Raw genomic sequence first — 18661 nt, 5'->3', positions numbered from 1 at the left:
CAGTTTTTAATATTACTAACCCCCAACATTATCTTATGTGAGTCCAGATTGTGGATTCTCTAAGTGAGCTGGAAGCCTTAATGGAAAGGATGAAGAGGCTCCAAGAAGAAAGAGAAGATGAAGAAGCATCTCAGGAAGAAATGACCACTCGTTTTGAAAAGGAGAAAAAAGAAAGTCTTTTTGTGGTCTCTGGAGATACTTTTCATGCATTTCCTCATTCAGGTATCTTTCTTGTTTAGTTGTTCATAGAACCCTAACAGAACAATCTTTAGTATTTTCCATGTGAATATGTAAAAATGATTCTGCTACCATTCTCCTTGTATTTAGTTCTCATCCTTTGTCTTACCCTGATACCACCTTTTTTCCTCTTGTACTGGTGCTTTTTTGAATCATGCATCATTGAACAATGAAGGTGTGTTCTGGTAAATGCACTTGTGAACATCATAGAGTACACATACACAAACCTAAATGGTATAGGTTAGTCACTTAATGTGGCTTCTTAATGCAAACAAGAGACACAGTACACACATAAGCTGTATGGGGCTGATGCCAGCATAGCATGGCAGCATAATCTTCTATGGTAAACTTTTTTTATAAATGGAAGGAATACATTGAAAAATAACAAAAAGCATAGTAAATACATAAACCAATGCTGCCATTTATTATCATTGTCAGGTATTATGTATATACACAATTGTATGTGACTTGCAGAACAGTAGGTTTGTTTATACCACATTACAAACATGTGAGTAATGCATTGCATTCAGGTACACTTGAGGCAAACTTTTAGGCTTGTTGTCCATCCTTTATCATAGATAAAATTTTATTTAAGGCTGATCAATTGCTTATAAAATTAGATAAGAGTATTTAATTCATCCTACTTTGTGATTTATCAAAATGATAAGTGAAATCTTGTTTCTGTAGATCAAGGTCTTTATAATCTTTGCCCGTTTAGAAGTTGGGGTATGTGGGAAGGATTAGACTTACACAGATTGGCAGCTTTTCCAGATTAGTTCTAAAATTACATTGCACTTGGATTTGCTTTTCTTTGGAATTTTATAAAAATGTATTATTTAGGTTATTTTCTTGAAGGAAATCATTCTATATTAAAAGCTGTGATTCTTTTCTCCAATCTTAAAAATAAACTTTTTGTAATACTCAGAGACTTTGAAATAGAAAGGAACCTTTTCAATTACAACTACAAAGTGAATACCACATTTCAAATGTTACTAAAATAGCATAAACTTAATAAAAGTCATCCTCCATACAGTGTTTTTTTAAAATAGAAATTTCTGTCTTAAAACTAAGCTAGTCAATCTCTCATTCTGAAAATTATTTTGGCTATATAAACATAGCATTGATCAGTAGTTCTCAGAAGTTTTACAGAAAGAACAAGAACCTCCTTTTATAATTTATGGTTTTTTGGGGGGGTTTTTTGATGATTTTTTTTTTTTGGTACTGGGGATCAAACTCGGGTCCTTGCGCTTGCACAGCAGGTGGTGAAACCACTGAGCTAAATCCCCAGCCCTATAATTTATGTTGATTATCTTCTTTAATAAAAGATTTTATCTACACAATTGGGTAACTTTTAATTTATTTAATCCATGAAGGCTACTATCACTACAAATCAGATTTATACTCAATGGGGAATCCCAAATAAAGAAACTTAGATTTTTAGGTATTGGTTTAGTACTCCTTCTACAAACATTTATTGAGTACCCCATTTAGTCTCAGCAATGTGATGTAGGTATTAAAGTTTTAAGGCTAAATAAGGTGTGATTTCTGCCTTTATGGCATTCTTATTTCTGGTAAGAAATAAATAAATAATGATAAACAACATCTTAGGGGCTGTTTAAAAGCACAGTGGAATAAGGAAGCAGGATGCTGTGAGAGGAACAAGGGGTTTTATGTCCTTAGGACATAAATCATGAGGTAAGTAGTATAAAGAGGAAACTGGTTAGGAAGATGAAAGCCTTGTTGCAATGACCATCCAAATATTAAGAAACATGTCACCCATCATATTTTGGACATGTTGAGTTAGGATATCTGTAAAACATCCAGTCTAGAGATAACTAGTGTAGTGCTTCTCAAACTTAATGTGCTTGTGAGTCACTTAGGAATCTTGTTGAGATGCAGATGCTGTGAGTCAGTCTGGGGAGGCCTGAGAGGCCATGTTGCTTTCAAGCCTGCAGAATACTCTTGGACTTGCTAGGGCATAGCAGTCAGGAGACCAGGAGAGGGTTTTAAGCTTAATGTGAAGGTTTGGAAGTTATCAGCATATAACTTGGAGCTAAAGTCAAAAGAATTGATGATTATAAAAATCCAGAGAAACAAGTAGAGGTGAAGGTAAATAATGAACTGAGGATGAACCTTCTGGTAAACCAATATTTTAAAAGGTAAACATTTTTATTAAGCATAATAATATACATTTGCTTTCAGACATTAATTTTTAAGAGCTTTAAGATCACTAGAGCTTGATACAAATATTTCTTGAGGTTTTTTTTAATATTGAAAATATATTTTGGATCTCAGTCACTACTTTCTTGGACCCTTGAATAGGCACTTCCGCCTTTGAAATTGAATTTTGATTAGCAAGTCTTGGGTCCTATTCAAATATTATATACTGATTTTAATAAAATAGACCATAATATGTGTGAATCATTTAAGGAAATAAATCATTTCATTATATTGGTTTTTTTTAACTGTTAACTATCACCAGAACTAAATTTGCTGGTTATATAAAGTATTCTAAAGTTTTCTGTAACTCTTTAACAAATACCTGAGATAATCAACTTAAAAAGTGAAAAGGGTTATTTTTTCCCCTCAATTGTAGTATTTCAGTCCATGATCAGTTGCCCCATCACTTTAGGTCTGTGGTAGCACATCCTGGTGGTAACATGTGGCACAGCAGAAGCATTCAACTCATGGCTAGAAACTAAAACAAGATACCAGGGTCCCACGATCCCCTTTGAGGGCATCACCCCGGTAACCTAAAGACCCACCTCTAGGTCCCACCTCTTAAGTTTCTACCACCATCTAATAGCACCACTCTGGGGTCCAACCCTTTACCACATAGAGCTTTGGGAAACACTTAAGCAAAATATAAATAGATTGAGGGGCCTTTGTATATCTCTTTTTACAGACAAAAATATTAAGAAAATAGGTATTGATTTACTCCTACTTTTAAAATAAGTAGAGATTTTTCCTAGGATCAATTCTTTTATTGGGTTACTCACTTTTTATTATTTTAAAATGTTTAAAAGTCAATATCATAACTGAAATGTACATGAGCAAAACAAAAACTATCATAAAACACAGAAGAAACAGCAATATAATAGGCAACACCATTATCAATATTTGCCATGTGAAACAACCTGATTTGTATAGTGTCAGGGGAATATTTCACTTCTAAAGAGACTCTTTTTTACAGAGTTTAGTTATGACATACTTCTTAGTTAAATTTACTTTGTAACTCACAAAACTGGTTTTCATAGCAGCCTCAGTGATTGCTGCTATATTTTATTTTTTTGGCTTCATTACTGTTGATTATTATGCAATGGACAAAATTAAGGAAAGTGTACACAGTTATGTTAAGAGAGAATGCACTGAAAATGCCATTTTGGGCTGGGACTGTAGCTCAATGGCAGAGTACTTGCCTGGCATGTGAGGCCCTGGGTTGAATCCCCAACACCACCAAAAGAAGGAGAAGAGGGGAAAGAGGGAAGGGGTGTGATTGTTACTGTGTTCACTTGAATAGAATGCTGAAGTATGAGGAGAATACACAGTGGTTATGGGTTTGGGCTAGGGATAAGCATGAAACTTAGAGAACTAAAAGCCACTTCAAAGCTTCAGGTCAATTTAGGTAGTTTAATGGTTAGAAGTTTTCCACATCATTTTATGCTAATTCACATTGTATTTCTTACTGACATTCAACAGTAGTATTGATAACTTAGTGGTAGTAACTTAACGAAACAAAAAAAATAGATACAGTAATAAGTATATAGAATAGTACCTGGTATATAGTAAGTACTCAACAAATGTTCTCTTTATATGTAATAAAGAACTTAGTAAAATAAGTATACTGCTCTTTTGCTACTATTTAGAAATTTGTATTTTGTCAGTTCTTTGCCTACATAACTACAGTTAAATGTTAATTCCCAATATTTGATAATGAAATTGTATTCAGAACTTCAGCAGTAGATATTTCATGAGAATTTAAGCTATGTAGTCAGCATTATCACTTCCAAACTTCATAGAAGGTGAAAAGGTTCAGCTTTATTATCTTAACTGTGTTAAAATATCCTTAATAATGGATCTTTCACTAATTTTCTTAGATTTTGAAGATGACATGATTGTAACATCTGATGTCTCTCGATACATTGAAGATCCTGGTTTTGGGTATGAAGACTTTGCCAGAAGAGGAGAAGAGCATTTGCCAACATTCCGAGCTCAGGTATAAAATGTCCTTAATTCAGAGAAACTAGAGAATTCTGTTGTTTTAATTGTTAACTGTTGAAATGTAAATAAATTGACTTCTAAATAAAATGATAGGACCTGTAAATCTTTTTATTTATCCTAGTTTTCAGTCAAATTTGTTATCCCATTAAGTGGATAATTATTTCAACATTTTCCCCCTAAAAAGGCAAAAGAGAATTACTGTCTGCTTTTAGTCACCTGCATTATTATAAGTTAGTTGCATAATGTTCATCCCATTTTTTTGAGGGAACAGAGAGGCAATCAAATGATACGGTCACATTTGTAATAAAAAGACATTTTATAATAAGGTTACAGGCTTTTAAGGACTACCCTCCCACTCATAGAAAGTGTGACCACAGTAGTGATGTGAGGTCTCCTAAAGAGGGCACGTGTTTGAATTAAACACACTTTCATTCTTGTTTCAGATGATCCCTTAAATGTCCATGTCACTAAGTTTAGTGACGTAGGAGTATTCCAATATTTTCTAGTGTCTTTTCAGATAAGGGTGTATTGTGTGTATCACAGTATCTGACTGTAAAAGGTGGCCATATTTTATCACTAGCATACCCAATCCCTGGACCCTATGAAGAAACATCCCAGCACTTCAATCTACAGACTGATGTGAAGAGTACTTGGTAAAGCCTTAGCAAAGCTTCAAGCCTAAAACTAAATTACAAATATCCTTACTGACTTGTTTCAGTAGTCTTATTTAATAAAAACAGTTCAAATGGAAAATGTTCATTTTGCAGTTGGATACATTTTATTCTTTTAGGACTATACCTGGGAAAATCATGGGTTCTCCCTGGTGAACAGGCTGTATTCTGACATTGGACATCTTCTTGATGAGAAGTTTCGGATGGTCTACAACCTCACCTATAACACTATGGCAACCCATGAAGATGTTGACACAACTATGCTGCGCAGAGCTTTATTTAACTATGTTCACTGTATGTTTGGGATCAGGTATGTTTGGTGTGCGAACAATTGTATACATTTCTAAGCAAAAATTCTAACATGAGTCTTATATATATCCCATTTAGGAGTATTTGATTCTGGGAGAAAATGTTATATGTGGACTTTTGATTTTGAAAATTAATTTCATTTTATAGAGAGGTATTTTTATTCATTTGAATCTTAACAATGATGCACATGTATAAACACAGTAGTAATAATTTACTAAGGGGGAAAGCATCAGTAATCATTAGAGATAGAATAGAATCAGACTAAACTTAAAAAGCCTTCCTAGGAAAATATAGTTTTTTTAAAGTATTTATTTTTCAGATCACTGTAATAAATCCTGATTTGTTTAGTTTGGGTATTAGAGTTTTTTTGAAGGAATGGTAATTAGGGCATAAGCAAAACTAGAATAGAGTTTGTCCTGATAAAGGTTACATAAGCTCACATCATAAGAATACTGAAACATATCAGTCAATATAAATTAACAGCTACTAAATTTAGAAAATTAGCATTGAGAGGACAGTGAGTAAATGAGGCAATGAAATTGAATGGTCTAATCAAGAAAGCTCTTTTTGGAGATGTACTTTTTTGAGCTGGGTAGATTGGAAGCTTTTTTGTGGAGACATTTGCAGAAACGAATTTTGCAGTTATGAACATATTCAACTTGACTATATACTGTATCCTTTCTGATATATTATCAGAAAACCCTTATGGGATAAATTAGAATTTAGTTTGTTAAGCAAGTATTTAACTTTTTAACTAAAAACCACAAAATTTCTTGATCAGTCAACCAGTGATGGAACATTCTCTGTAAGAAACACTACATCTGAAAACCTGACATCCAAAATCGTCTGAAATCCTTAAGTTTTTACCTTTGGATTTTGGAACATTTCAGTGTTTGGATTTTCAAATTAGTGATGTTTAACCAATAGTCTATGCAAATATTCCAAAATCTGACAAACTGAAGTCTGACTGGTCCCAGACCGTTTTATGGTACAAAATAACTGTGCCATGTGCCCTCTGAGCATACTAGACAATGAATTATGAGAGAATCATTACATTTTCAAATATATATACATATTAGGGCCAGGGATTTAGCTCAGTGGTTCCACCGCATGCCTCGCAAGCACAAGGTCCCAAGTTCAATCCCCAGTACCAAAAAAAAACCAAAACAAAAACAAAATACCTATACATATTATAGCTACTCCTTTAAATAAACACTAACAGAATTTAAGTCTCCTTTACTACCTTTTGATATTTGCCCAAATGTCAGACACTCAGTTACAGACTGTGGACTGCAGATCCATTTTCTTTGCATAGCACTTACTACCACCTGCATACTACTGATTTATCTTTTTCATTTTTCCCTTTATATGCTAATAGAATTTAAGCTATAAGAGACCAGAGATTGATTTTTTTTCTTTACTAGCATACCCCAGTACTTACAAGAGTGCATGGTACATAATAGACCATAAATAATTGTTAGATGACTTAATGAACTTTTGATATAAAATTAATAGACAGTAAATGTCTCTTGGGTACAAGTCTAGAAATTGAAAATTTTGATTTTGTCATACTAAAGCTGTTGTCACCATGCTCATAGGTATGATGACTATGATTATGGAGAAGTTAATCAGTTACTTGAACGAAGCCTGAAGGTTTACATTAAGACAGTGACCTGCTATCCTGAAAGAACTACAAAGCGCATGTATGATAGTTACTGGCGTCAGTTCAAACACTCAGAAAAGGTAACAGTTTCATGACCAAGCATTATACCATAGGCACATGTTCAGTGTAATAAGTATTGATTAGGAAAAATGATGCCTGACAGTATTAATAAATTAGTGGCATAATTAGCTAGGTTTAAAAATTTTTTAATTCAGATTTATAAACTATTAACTAAATTTTGGTTATATGCTTTGTTCAACATGCTGTATAAAATAAATTTTAGAATCAGTCTTTGAAAGATTAGATCTAAAAACTGATTATCTTTAAAGTCATTGGGAAATTATCCTGTCATTCCATTCTTAAAAATCAGACCTATTGGGCCAGGGATTTAGTTCAGTGGTTCCACCACCTGCCTCACAAGTTCAAGGTCCTAAGTTCGATCCCCAGTACAAAAAAAAACCAGACCTACTGAGAAACTGTGATAGGTATCATTGTATCTTGGCCCAAAAGGCATATCTATATAGAGATTATTTAAAACTACCTAGCCACCAGCGTTAACCTATTAGAACAATAGCTTTTCATCCCAATTTAATAATTTAGTATTAAATTAAAGGATCTTTACCAACATCATAGTGTTAAGAGTTGAGTCCTTCTTACACCTTTTAAGAGTTAAGTCCTTCTTATACCTTTTAACTATTAAGTTTCTAAACTTGAGGGTAAGAAAATCTTTCTAGCTCCTTACATTCACTAATTAGCTGTCTGGCCTTGGCAAAAATGTTATGACTTTGGTACCATATTTTTTAAAGTCTTCAAGCCAGTATCACACCAGAAAGTATCTGTCTCATCTCCAGCATCTCTCCTTGATGGATCTTTATGCCATGTTTATGTGTTAGCAGTTTTTCTTTTTCAGATTCTATCTGGAAATTCTTTTTATTCATCAGGAGAATATAAGCCAGGGATTTAGCTCAGTGGTTTTGCCACCTGCTGCGCAAGCGCAAGGACCCAAGTTCAATCTCCAGTACCAAAAAAAAAAAAAGTAATCAAAATGTACAGTGAATGTTTAAATTTTCAGAAGTACAATAAAAGATATATTGCCATTAATCCCCCTCAGAATATTTTCCTTCACCTCAAACACACTTATTCCATCATTTTTGACAGTTTCTGAAGCGTTTCTGAAAGTACGCTTTACTGAGTGTCTTTACAAGGCATGATCAAAATATACAGTGAATGTTGCTGCCTATGCTATCCAGTAGAGGTAGGCTCATAAAAAATTATGATGTTTTTTCATGTACCCTATTCACTGGATCTGTACCATGTGACTTCTGGCTTTTTCCCAAAGTCAAAATGACCCTAATAAACATTTTGAATTGATTCAGGACATTGAGGCAGCCACAATAGTGCAACTAAAGGCACTCACAAAGAGGACTTCCAGGACTGATTCAGAAAGGAGCAAGAATGATAGAAGTATATTCCAAACAAAGAGGATTGAGGGCAGTGTGTCTTTTACTATAATAAATGTTTTTAAATTTAAACATTCACTGTATTCTTCAGTCATACCTTGTATATCTAACAATATATTCAACTGATAGAAAGATATCAAAATAAGTATTTCTTGTAGTAAATTTTGAAAATTTTGGGGTATTTTCACCTGTCAGCTGAGAAGTATCCCTAGAAGTACTCTTCACACTTTTATTGATTTTGGGGGGTTTTTTGGGTACCGGGGATCGAACTCTGGTCCTTGCGCTTATGCAGCAGGCAGCAAAACCACTGAGCTAAATCCCCAGCCCATCGTCACACTTTTATCTAAAAGATTCTAAGGAAGTCGTGCATAGCTAACTACTACTAGATACTAATTACAAACTGCACTAAGCATCAGATTTCACTTTAGTATTTTTCAAGTAAATGCAAGGACATTTTTTAAAAGCTTTCTATGTAATAAACATATGCTGTTAAAAAAAAAAAAGTAGGGTTGATTTTTATCCAGATAATACTTTAATTAGAAGGAAGCATAATTTGTGGGAAAATAGCTAAAAAACATTAGTTTTATAATCTAAATGGTTGATTGGTTTTGCATAATATATATGCAATATGGGAATTTTATAGACATTAAGGGTTGTTTTTACTGCTTACACAGCCATTTTTTACAAATACACGTTTGCATATTCCATTATGTACAGGCATAAGTATGCCCAGCCATGCATGTTTATATATTGTCTGTGTACACATAAAAACTTTTGTAAATGTCTAATATATGAAAAATTTTAAACATTTTTCCTATAGTTACTAATATGATAACATTCTCATTTTTAGGTTCATGTTAATCTACTTTTAATGGAAGCACGGATGCAAGCTGAACTACTTTATGCTCTTCGTGCCATAACTCGGCATTTGACCTGAAGTATCACCAAGGGACAGTGTCATATATGTGTAAAGACTTTTTCACATATGATTTACATCAGAAGCTCTTTGAGATATAGCATCAAAATTATTCAATTCTCTAGTGTCAGAGTTTAGCTGTTTTTGTTTTTGTTTTTTTCCCTCGCTGTAATGTGCAATGATGTGTTTCATTTTTTCTTGATGCTTAACATTACTAACAATTGCAAAAATAATACTGAGGAGCACTACTTTACATTGTTTATAGTTGGATTTTTGGAACGTGGTTGTTAATGCTAAACTTCAGTGTTTTGGAGTTTATGTATATGTGTATTTTTTTTTTTTACTTTTTGGTTTAAATAAGGAAAAGCGCTTACAATCTGCTCACATGATTGTTCTTCAGATATTGTAATTTAGCAAAGAATGACTTCATCTGGCCATTCTATAATTTTCATGTTGTGTCCTAAATCTGGTAAAGGAAAAGCATGCGCTGTTGAACCAAGCTGCTCACTGGACACAAAGTTGTGTCCCCAGGAGATTATTTGTCAGGCACTGTGTGTTTTCTTGTTTGTAGTTTTTTTTTAACTGCTATTGGCGACAACGTGAAATGTGATACAGCCATTGTCCATAATTTAATGTGAACTTAATCATGATGAATTCTATAGCATGCTACTGAAATACCAAATTCAGCTATTTTCTTTCTATTTTACAAAAGAAGGTTCAGTTTTCCATATCAGATATATATATATATGAAAAGTAGAATTATGCACAATCCTTTCTATCACTGACAACGATCCTCAGTCTCCTTAAATAATCAGTGCTCACAGTGCTGCTCACAGTTCATTCAATCAGCACATACAAACTTGTACCCACACAAGACTGACCAAAAATTTTCTTTGCACATTTTTCCTTTCTCATAAGTTTTTCTGTGTTACAATAAGCAAAGAAAGGTTAATATGCCTATATTTTTTGTTAGGCTTTTAGAAATTATTTTCCATTATTTTCTTCTTACAATAGGTTAAACAGTTTAAAATTCAAAGATAAAAATAGTGTTTCTATGCATTAATGTGATTGAACAACAAAAGAGTGCAATATGTTCTAAAAAATACTCAACTAAACTTTTTCCCTATCATATCACTGCAGAAGTGTCCTTTTAAACAGAGCCATAAAGAAATTTTACTCAAATTTCTTTATTGCACTAGGCTTTTTTTGTTTTACCTTACTGGGGTTGAATAATGTTCTTTGTATAATGCCAAAGCATTCCCTTCCCCAGAAAAATCTCTTTGGACAACTGGTTGAAAAAAGGTATCAAGTCATAGGGGAGGAATAAGCAGCCAAAAAGTCACAGTTTTGCATTGGTTTATGTTGTTTGATTAGACTATCTTCAGAGAGCACAATATTATGTGTTTATAGCTTTAATTTGTATTATGTTAGTGAACCAGTGAAGTGCCTAAAGAGATGCTTACAACTATCCAGTAGGACACAACTGTACTGCTTAAACACTTTTTGGTTAATTAAAGGTGACTTGAATTTTACACATATATGGTAATTTTTTAAAGCATATCCATTTTTCCATAGTAAGTAATATAGTTAAATTTTTCCATTATAGTTGCCATAGAAATTTCTTCTAGATTTATTTTATAGGATTTACTTTTTTTCTCTTGTGAAATAATCATGGGCTAGTGTTTTGTCAAATCATTTTCCCCTTCCATTTATCATCCTTCTCTAGTACAATACATTAGGTTGCTTTCCTTTAGATTTTGTTTCAGATAGAAAAACAAAAATGACTGTAAACATATTAACATAAAGTAGTTCTGTGTTTTTGGATTCAAGGATCTTATTTGAAACCTTCCATGAGGAAAAAAATGACTAATAATATTTTTGAGGACAGGGTGGTTTATTTAAAGAGATGATTCGAAGAACTCATGCCAGATCTCTTTTTTGTTTATTGCATATACCGTATGTTGATTTTTTCAATATCACATTATATAGATAGGTATTAACTACAAGGAAAGTTTTGAAGAGAATGGCAGAACATAGATGGAAACATAAAAGTCCATTTAATTTCCCTAACTTTAGGACTTTCAGGGTGAGGATGTCTTTTATTCTTGCATTTTTTATTAGAATCTTTTAAATCAATAGCTCTATCATTTTGTGCAGGTGAACTGTATTACAGGATGAAATAAAATGATTTGTATGTATTGAATAGGAGGAGAAATTCTCACAGAAACCATATGAGCTTTAGACCAAAAGGGGAAACAAGGTATAAGTTACTAAAATGGCCACTTTTTCTTCTTTTATTTTTTCCCCCAGAAATGTAAGTAAAGTTTGAGTTATGGTAATAATTAGTGCCTTTAATAGATATCTTTCCTAGCAAAATTTCTTTTTGCTCAACATTGATCCATCTCTTTAGTAATCAGGAAATTAAGTTGGCTAGGAACTAAAAACAAAATAAAACAATGTATTTACAAGCCTCAGTAAACCAGCATGACTTCTAAAGGTGCTCATGCACCAGGTAAGATGCAGCAGCATTTGTTCCAGGCTGTGAATCCCTTTTCACAATGAGTTTGTTTTCAATTCTCTCTATCCAGTGCAAACTTGAAATTTGATTACAGTTTGCCAGGGTGGTATTTTTTTTCAGAGTATTGAATTTATTATATAGTAATTTATAGTGTAGCTTTTTATATTAAAATGTAATGTTTTTTTTAAAAGATATCTGGTTCAATTGGTATAATATGTGGTTATATGCTTATCACCTTGGGATCACATTGTGCCAAACTTAAATGTGCAAGTATACATGAAAAAAGCACACATGAATGTGAACTCTTTAATTCCTTCCTCATTGTGTTAAAATCACTAATAATTCACTGAAATATATGCTTGAATAATGTCTTATTTACTTTGGAATTTCAAATTTTCCAGCTTTGATGATAATTCTTAATTTCTCAGATCACCTTAAGAAATATCAAAATAACCTCCCTTGTGAAACTCAGTCTGTTCTTTAACCCACTGGACTATAGGAGGAGCCAGGCAGGTGCCTCACTGAACCCTTCAGAATAGGCTTCCTCAGGTGGACTTGTGAGAATTAGGGGAAAAGAGGCTTTTGAGACAAAACTCCTTCATCTTTTTTTTAACTAGGTATGTTGTCTCAGTCTCAGGAAGAATTTGTCTCACTTGGGGTACTTTAAATAAAAGATGGCTAACATGGAATCTGGGTGTATGGCTTTGGCCTTATATTATGGTTTTAAACCCAAGTAATGGCAAAGCAACACAGAACTGTTTTTAGAATAGAAAACCAAATGTAAGGTTTATGTAAAAATCATATAAAACTTGAACCAGAGCCCCTATTTTATTTGTGTTATAATGTCTCCTAAAGATTTTTAATACTTCTAAAGTTTAATTAGTATTATTTCAGAGCAACGTTTTCCTTTCTGACTTTATAAGGTTTTTAACCCAAAATTTTAGATTTTTATTCCACAGCAAAATAAATTTAACAGCAATTAAAGATATGTATGTAAAATATTTCACCACTTTTAGGGTGCATGCATGTATGATGGTAAGACTCTTTTTAACTAAAAACAATTCATCAGGGAAAAAAGGGAAATTTCAGTGCATGTTATAAAAAGGTTTGCACTGTGATAGTAAAATGAAGATTTGTTTTTTGTTTTTCTGTTTTTGCTTATGTTGTGTTTTGGAAGTCATTTCTCTGGATAGCGAAACCTTTGCTTTTTTACTTAGTAGATCTTTTTGTCTCATGCAAATAGATGGTCTTGCATGGAGTTAAAAGTATGCAAAAATGATGCTGTACAAGTAGTATTTATTTTCTTAGTACAGTTCAGTAGTAAACTGAAAGACCTGTGGCTCCTCTGTTCAGATCAAATTTTAAATTACATAATTTGTATAATCAGAATCTATTCTAAGTGGCCATCATCCTAAACTGTGTTTCCCTATTATATCTCTGTGGAGACTGAGAATCAAATTAAGTAGTCTCTCCTCAAAGCAGTACTGTAGCATGAATGTATTTATCTCAGTCAACAGAATTTAAATGACCACTGTATGTGGAGCTTATTTTGATGCTCATTTGGCTTAGTTAGCAGTATCTGCTCAGGTGAGACCTAGAACAAAAATAGCTGGGGGTGAGGTGGGTTACAGAGATAGAGGTATATGTCAAGATAGCTCTGTGAGGGAGGAAACGTTTTCAAAAAATATATGGAACATAATGCTGAGATGGTGGCTTTCCTCAGCATCATGCACCTAATATAAAGAAAACATTTCTCTTGTGGGAGCTCCTACCTGCATTTAGTCCTCTCTTTCCACCCTGTTTTCTCTTCCTCCAAGTGCCTCAACCTGTACACTCTCTTTCTCTTCCCTCAGCCTATCTTGGTCTGAACACCTTTCACAATCGAAACTAAACATCACCAGCCACCTGCTGATAGTCACCAGCATTTACTTTTCTGAGTTATGTTTTCTCCATTCATGAAGATTATGGCTTTGTCACAACTCCCTCTAAATCCCTCAACCGTCCATCTGTATTTTGGCTGACTTTTGCCCTAGATACCCTGTCAGATGTTATGCAATGTCAATGTAATCTTGTCCACCCCATTGTGTTTACTCTTTTCCCAACTGCCAAAATATCGTGTTCTCCTCTACCTCATCCCCAAATAGCCTATAAATTCAGAGTATCCAGCCTTTTCATGGGTTCACTCTCTGTTGTTCAATAATACTGCTTCCATATTTTAAATAAGTCATAAAAGATTTTGCCTTCTATCAAAGTAGGAATCTTTATATTTATACATGATACAGAAATTGAACTATTTCTACCATGCAGAATTTAGCATTTAGCAGGATTTTAAAGTGATTAAATTGCCATCATAACCTGGATCTATATTAGATAATGAATACTGGTGTTAGTCCAAGTTATTTGAATGTAAAGTAAAAATTCTCTAGCAGTCCAGATTGACCTGTAACCCTTTAGTGGAACAGGAAATTTCTGGCATATAAATGGAATGATGTTTCAGTTATTTGTTTTATTGGTGGTATTTGGGCCATGAGACACATTTGTTGTAAGACGACATTGATAAGGGTGTTTAGATGGTCTGACTGAATCTCAGAACACCATTAAAATACCACAAAACTGGGTACCTAAGGGTTTGACTAGGCTTTCCTGGGTTAGACCAAACCTCTAGCCCCCATCCATACCTTGTTCTTATGGAGGGAAGTATCTTCTATGGAATGAAAAGAGAATACATTGACTTTGTAGTCTTTATTCCCCTTGTTACACTTCAGACATATCCAGATCATACCATTACAGACAAAAATGCAAATTCTTCTTCACCAGCCTGTGTGCACTCAGCATTGTTTGAGATTAAACTGCCTCGGGTTTCTAGCATAGGACATGATTATCTATAGATGGTTTTCTGACTTGAAGGCGAACCACTTGGTTAAAAGTATAGATTAATATGAATTCTGGTGGTATTTGCATGTTTCCTATCTTAGCCATGAGCAACCTAACCTGATACCAATGTCCAATATATCTCTTTAAAGGCCCAGAAGTGAACCAGTAGCCTACTTAAGAAATAAGACTTGAAGGCTGAAAGATTTATTCAATCATATCATGAAATGTTCACTCTGGCTTTAACCTAATTATGACTGCACCACCATGAAGTATAGAAAAAGAAAATTATAGAGGAAGAAGAGAGTATCTGGTTCTTTTGAATGTTTGTGAAAATCTTTGAAAGAATGCAGTGCTTGCTATAATATAGCCTTTAGAACAAATGCTCCATTTTATAGTCCTTAGAACATCATCAAACATTAATAAGTCTAAATATGATAAATATAATTTTTGGTATAAAAATTTTTGCTAAAACAATCTATTTTCTTGCACCCCTCAAGTTAACCTCTTAAAAATGAATGTATAATTTCTACAGAAAGAATATTACAGAGGAAGAATCTTCAGTCTTTAGTGTTAAAATATTGTTCTCAGATTCTGATTAGTTAAGTGTATACATTATGATTCAGAATGAGACTAATTACACATCTGTTTCTTAAATTAATCAGTCTTACAAATTTTCAACTGGCTCCCCCAAGTCTGATAAGAAAGGATCAAATGGTAGGCTAAAGGAAACGTATCCATTGGGTGGCCAAGAATTTTCCTTTGGAAAGCTGAGAGACTGTTTTTTCCTTTTCTAATCTCTCTGGTTCTTTTAAATAAAAGTTGAGTTAAACGGTACCCTTGATCAGCAAGGAAAGTGATCCAAACTCTGTATCTAGTACAAATATTTTCTTTGCTTTCATATATCCTCTCTGGAGAGAAAGTACAATTTTCTCTTTCTTCTTTCTCTTCACATATAACTCTTTTAGCCCAAAATAAAATAGATACTGAAAACAAACCACAAGCCATCCACAGGCAACCTGAGCAGATAAACAAGAACCCTGTCAGGTCGCCTTGGAATGTGGCCTTGTCTCTTGGATTAGCTCCTTCAAACCTAAAAATTACTTTCCTGGTCATGGAAGAACTGGATGTATCCTTCAACTTATGAAATAGGATTTGAACTTGAAAACTTTTTTTTTAATCCTGATTTTGCAGGGCAGCTACATAATGAATGTATATATTAAGACTTTGTAGCTGAATTGCACATGAAATCAGATTGCCAACTTCTTGACTTTCAATTTTAGACATCATTTAATCCTTGTGAGCAATATATGTAGCATGCTGTGAAACGTCTATTATAGTTCTTTAATTCATCAGTATTAATACAGAATTATCCTTTGTGTTCGTTGGTACTTTTTATTCAAAGTAATCAGAAGCTGTGATGTTTTGCCTTTGTAGTCCTGTGCTTTGTTACTGTAATTTTTTTTCTTTTTTTACAAAGCACGTGACTTTTGACTAATGTAAGGCAGATGACATGATCTTTAAGACTGCTCTATATATCAGTCTCTTACTCTATAAAGTTTTAAATTAGAATAAGCTTTATCAAATAGATCATTGATGCAATTTAGGATTCACACAAGTTCAGTGTCAAATGGCAGTCTTATCTTTATAGTTTCAATTCTAAAAATAGCAAACTTAATAAACAGCCACTTTAAACTTGTTCTGGCAAACCAGACCCTGCTGTAGATATAGTCTAAGGTAGTTAACCATATAAGCCTTTTCAACTCTTAATGCCCTCCACATGAGTCAGCAGTTAAGGAGATTATAGAACCATGGAAGCTTTTTGTAAGTATAAGTAGGTTTTATTTTTCTTATGTTGCTGATTTTACAATTCTGACTAAAGCTGACCTGAATGGATCAGTTTATGTGTAATATTCTAGTGCTTTAATGCCTTTTTTTTTTGGAGGGATGGGTAATATTATTTGAACAGATGCAGAAGGAACTGTTAGTCAAGACACACACATTTGAAATAAAGGAATTGTGTATTAACATGTTAACAATTCATAACTGCACTTTTTATGACATTTTGAAAATATTTATAGGTACAGAACAATGGGTTTTTGTTAAACTGTATCACATTTATACTTGCAGAAATTTATTTCATTGTTATTAGTAGGAATTTTATTGGTTCAATAAAATTGGCAAAACTGAACTCTCATTTTCTTGCTTTATTTATTTATATCTATATGGAAGTAGCATTCTCACCTAGGTTTATTTCTGCTTGACTACTGAGACTTGGATTCAGAAAGACATCAGAATTGTATCATTGTCATCATTTTCCCTAATTTTTTCCTGACTCACTTTTCATAAGACATTTCGTATAATCACTCAGTATTGTATTAGTGGAATATTACAAAAGTATAAAATGTTCAAAATGTATAATTGTTCTTACCTTTTAAAATACTGCATAGTGTGGCAAGATAAGCCAGAACACTCACCTGCTCTTCCAAAGAGAACTAAAGCAAAGGTGTATAGCTGCATATTAAGACAAATGACTATGAGAGAAAACTAGAATTCAAAAGTAAAAAAATGGAAGCCTTTAAAATACAGAGACCTGTAGGTGTCTTAATCACTTTCCTCATTGCTGGAACAAATACCCAACACCTGCAAATTAAAGGAGGGAAAGTTTATCTTGGCTTACAGCTTATAGAGGTTTTAGTCCGTAGTTGGCTGGCTCCAAGGCAAAGCAGCATGGTAAAGGGGCACGAAAGAGGAGAAGCTGCACATGTTATGTCTGCCAGAAAGCAGAGTCAGGGAAAAGCCTGCAAGTAAGATGTAACCTTCCAGGTCATGCCCACAGTGACCTAGGTCTTCTAGGCTCTACTTTCTTACAGCAAGAAAGCTGTGTTCTATAATCCAATCACATTCCAAAAGTTTTGAGGCTTTAATGGGATGTCTAGATATAAACCCTAACAACAGGATAGCAAGAGAAACAGTATTACATCACCTATGTCCCTGGCTCCCCACCTGGAGGAAGAGGAGTCTCCACTCCCAAGAAGCAAAAGTGAGAGTTCCAACAAATTCTATCAGCACAGATACTGGCAATCCTAGCTAATGGAAAGTTTCTTAGCCCTTGTAGGCTTACAACCTAAGTAAATAAGAGGCCTGAAATTTGCAGTAGTCTGACTTGGGAAAAGAAATTCATTTTCCAGTGGATCTCCAGAGTACTGTAGCCAGGGCCCATCTTGAAAGGGGGCCTGTTGTCTGATTTTAGAGTGTTTTAGGGATCAGACCACTCTGATTATTCCCGTCTCTGGGAAGCCACACATTCCACTGCACTGGCTCTGAGTAACTGACACAAATCCACTGAGTGTTGTGAGGAATGAGTGTTGCAATGTGGAAGGGAATTCTGGGCACCACTCTTAAGACTGGATTTCAGGGAGGCTGCCCTGTGACACTGGGATCAGGAATGCGGCCAGTCCCATGTGGTTTCAAGTGGGACCAAGAACTGAGGACAGTTGCCTGCATGACTTCCACCATCCTAGTGCTGTGCACAAGTGCCTGTCACTAACAAAGCAAAGAAAGAACTCTTGAGCATCTAGTGCTTCTCTCCCAAACACAGATAGGCTAGTGCCAACCCCAGCAACTCTCCTGTGGCTCTAGGCTGTCACTCTGCCCCCAGAATGCAGAACCCAAGTTGGCCAAAATAGAAACTGACTGCATTCCACTCTCTCTTGCTACTATTTGGAACCTCAGCTTCAGAGGAATTTTGTCTGGCTCCAGCCTCAACCTGTTTCTGCTCAATCCCTGATAGGC

General features: G+C 34.2%; 1 protein-coding gene across 2 annotated transcripts in view; it reads left to right on the top strand.

Moving 5' to 3' along the window:
- Positions 1-17057, top strand: part of Sesn3 (sestrin 3) — a 68733-nt gene extending 51676 nt beyond the window's left edge. For both annotated transcript variants that reach the window (XM_004838059.4, XM_021252676.2), the window contains 5 exons: positions 48-222; positions 4335-4453; positions 5249-5439; positions 7037-7181; positions 9412-17057. In XM_004838059.4, the coding sequence (XP_004838116.1) occupies positions 48-222; positions 4335-4453; positions 5249-5439; positions 7037-7181; positions 9412-9498 (717 nt within the window). In that variant the 3' untranslated portion in view covers positions 9499-17057. The remainder of the gene's footprint in view (positions 1-47; positions 223-4334; positions 4454-5248; positions 5440-7036; positions 7182-9411) is intronic.
- Positions 17058-18661: the final 1604 nt, after the last annotated feature.

Source organism: Heterocephalus glaber, unplaced genomic scaffold, assembly GCF_053883595.1.
Source record: "Heterocephalus glaber isolate CG9 unplaced genomic scaffold, H.glaber_assembly_v1.0 deba00001429, whole genome shotgun sequence".
NCBI lineage: Eukaryota > Metazoa > Chordata > Mammalia > Rodentia > Bathyergidae > Heterocephalus > Heterocephalus glaber.
This window is presented reverse-complemented; position numbering and strand designations above follow the sequence as displayed.